Raw genomic sequence first — 1,482 nt, 5'->3', positions numbered from 1 at the left:
GCATGCGCGACAAGCACTGCTACGAGCTGTACGCCCGGCGCGGCGTCTTCCACGTGGTGCTCTCCTTCTTCAGCAGCCCGCTGTGCGACCCCGCCGCCCAGGTGGGTGCCCGCCCGGCCATGCATCTGCCCCCAAGTCCCTGCGCCCACCCCCCGTCCATGTGCCCTGGAAGGCCGAGGCTCTTTCCATGGTTTTACCTGGAAGGAAGCCATGTAACTCCTCACCCCGATGGGCATGGCCTCACCCTGACTTGCAGGAGGGTCGCAGTGGGTGTGGCTGCGTGGTGGGGGGCGGGGGTGCAGGTCGACACTCAAGCTGATCAGTGATCCTGAGCCTCGAGCTGCTGGGAGTTAGAAACAAGTCACCCGCAAGGAGGAGGAGCTGAGGCTGCGGCCCGGAGCCCCGGGTCCGAGTGGCCCCGGAAGCTGCAGGCCGTCAGCACTGGCTGGCTTCGTCCTGGGTTTCAGGGCTGGGTTCTGGAGATCCTGCAGAACGCCGCCCGTGACGCCAGGGCCGCCTACGAGCTCCTGCGGGACTACAGCCTCCTGACCTGGGTCCTGCACGCGCTGGAGGGCAGGTGAGCCCCGTGTGGGCGGGTTCTGGGAGGCCTCTGTCCTTGTCTTGCGGACGGCCGCCTCTCTGCATCCTCACGTGGGAGAGGGAGCGAGCTCTGGAGTCTCTCCTGTCACAGGGCACTAATCCCACTGCGGGCCCCACCCGCCTGACCTCATCTGAGCCCAGCGACAGCCACGTGGGGTTAGGGCTTCCACAGGAACGGGGGGAGGGGCGCAGTCAGTCCAGAGCTGATCTAATTCCTCACCGTCTCCTAATTGGAGGATGGCATCCCGTCCCAGACTGCGCTTCTGCGAGGGACTTCCCCAGCTCACCTTGCTCTCATAGACTAGCCAGGGCGGCCAGGCCTGGTGCGTTCTCAGGAGCATTTTGTCATCTCTGAAGGAGTGCGTCTCTCGGCACTGGCTGGCAGACACTGCCTGGGGCGGCCGCGTGGCTGTTGGCTGTTGGCTGTTGGAAAGGGAGTTCTCATGAAGCCAGCAGCAGCCGCGCTGTGTGAAGTTGGGGGTGTGGCAGGCGCCTGCTCCTACTTGGACCCTGTACCCATGCAGGGCTGCAGGGCTAAGCCAGTGGGACTGTGGGCCTGGGACATCTGCTGAGCCCCGCCTGGAGGGACTGCCCCCGCCTCGTCCTCCACCTGGGGTCCACTCCCTCGCAGGCGCCGGTGGGAGGGGGTGTGACTGAGCGGCTGTTCGTCCAGGTTCCTGGAGACGCAGCTGCTGTCCAGCATCATCGACCTGCTGCACACGCTGTGGGTGACCAACCTGGGGGGCAGAGGGGTGGAGGCGGGCAGCCCGCCCGGAACCCAGAAGCCCCCGAAGCTGCTGGCCCTGCACCTGGTCAACGAGTTCCTGTACGTCCTGCTTGCGCTGGCAAAGCACCTGAGGTACGCCCACCACCCGCCTCCCT

The 1,482-nt window shown here is 66.1% G+C and overlaps 1 protein-coding gene across 1 annotated transcript in view; it reads left to right on the top strand.

Annotated features, from left to right (window-relative positions):
* The window catches only part of URB1 (URB1 ribosome biogenesis 1 homolog (S. cerevisiae)), a 43,360-nt gene that overhangs the window by 37,831 nt on the left and 4,047 nt on the right, over positions 1-1,482 (top strand). The window contains exons 36-38 of the mRNA XM_014535196.1: positions 1-101; positions 468-577; positions 1,274-1,474. Coding sequence (XP_014390682.1) covers positions 1-101; positions 468-577; positions 1,274-1,474 — 412 coding nt within the window. The remainder of the gene's footprint in view (positions 102-467; positions 578-1,273; positions 1,475-1,482) is intronic.

Source organism: Myotis brandtii, unplaced genomic scaffold (genome assembly GCF_000412655.1).
Source record: "Myotis brandtii unplaced genomic scaffold, ASM41265v1 scaffold139, whole genome shotgun sequence".
Taxonomy (NCBI): Eukaryota; Metazoa; Chordata; class Mammalia; order Chiroptera; family Vespertilionidae; genus Myotis; species Myotis brandtii.
This window is presented reverse-complemented; position numbering and strand designations above follow the sequence as displayed.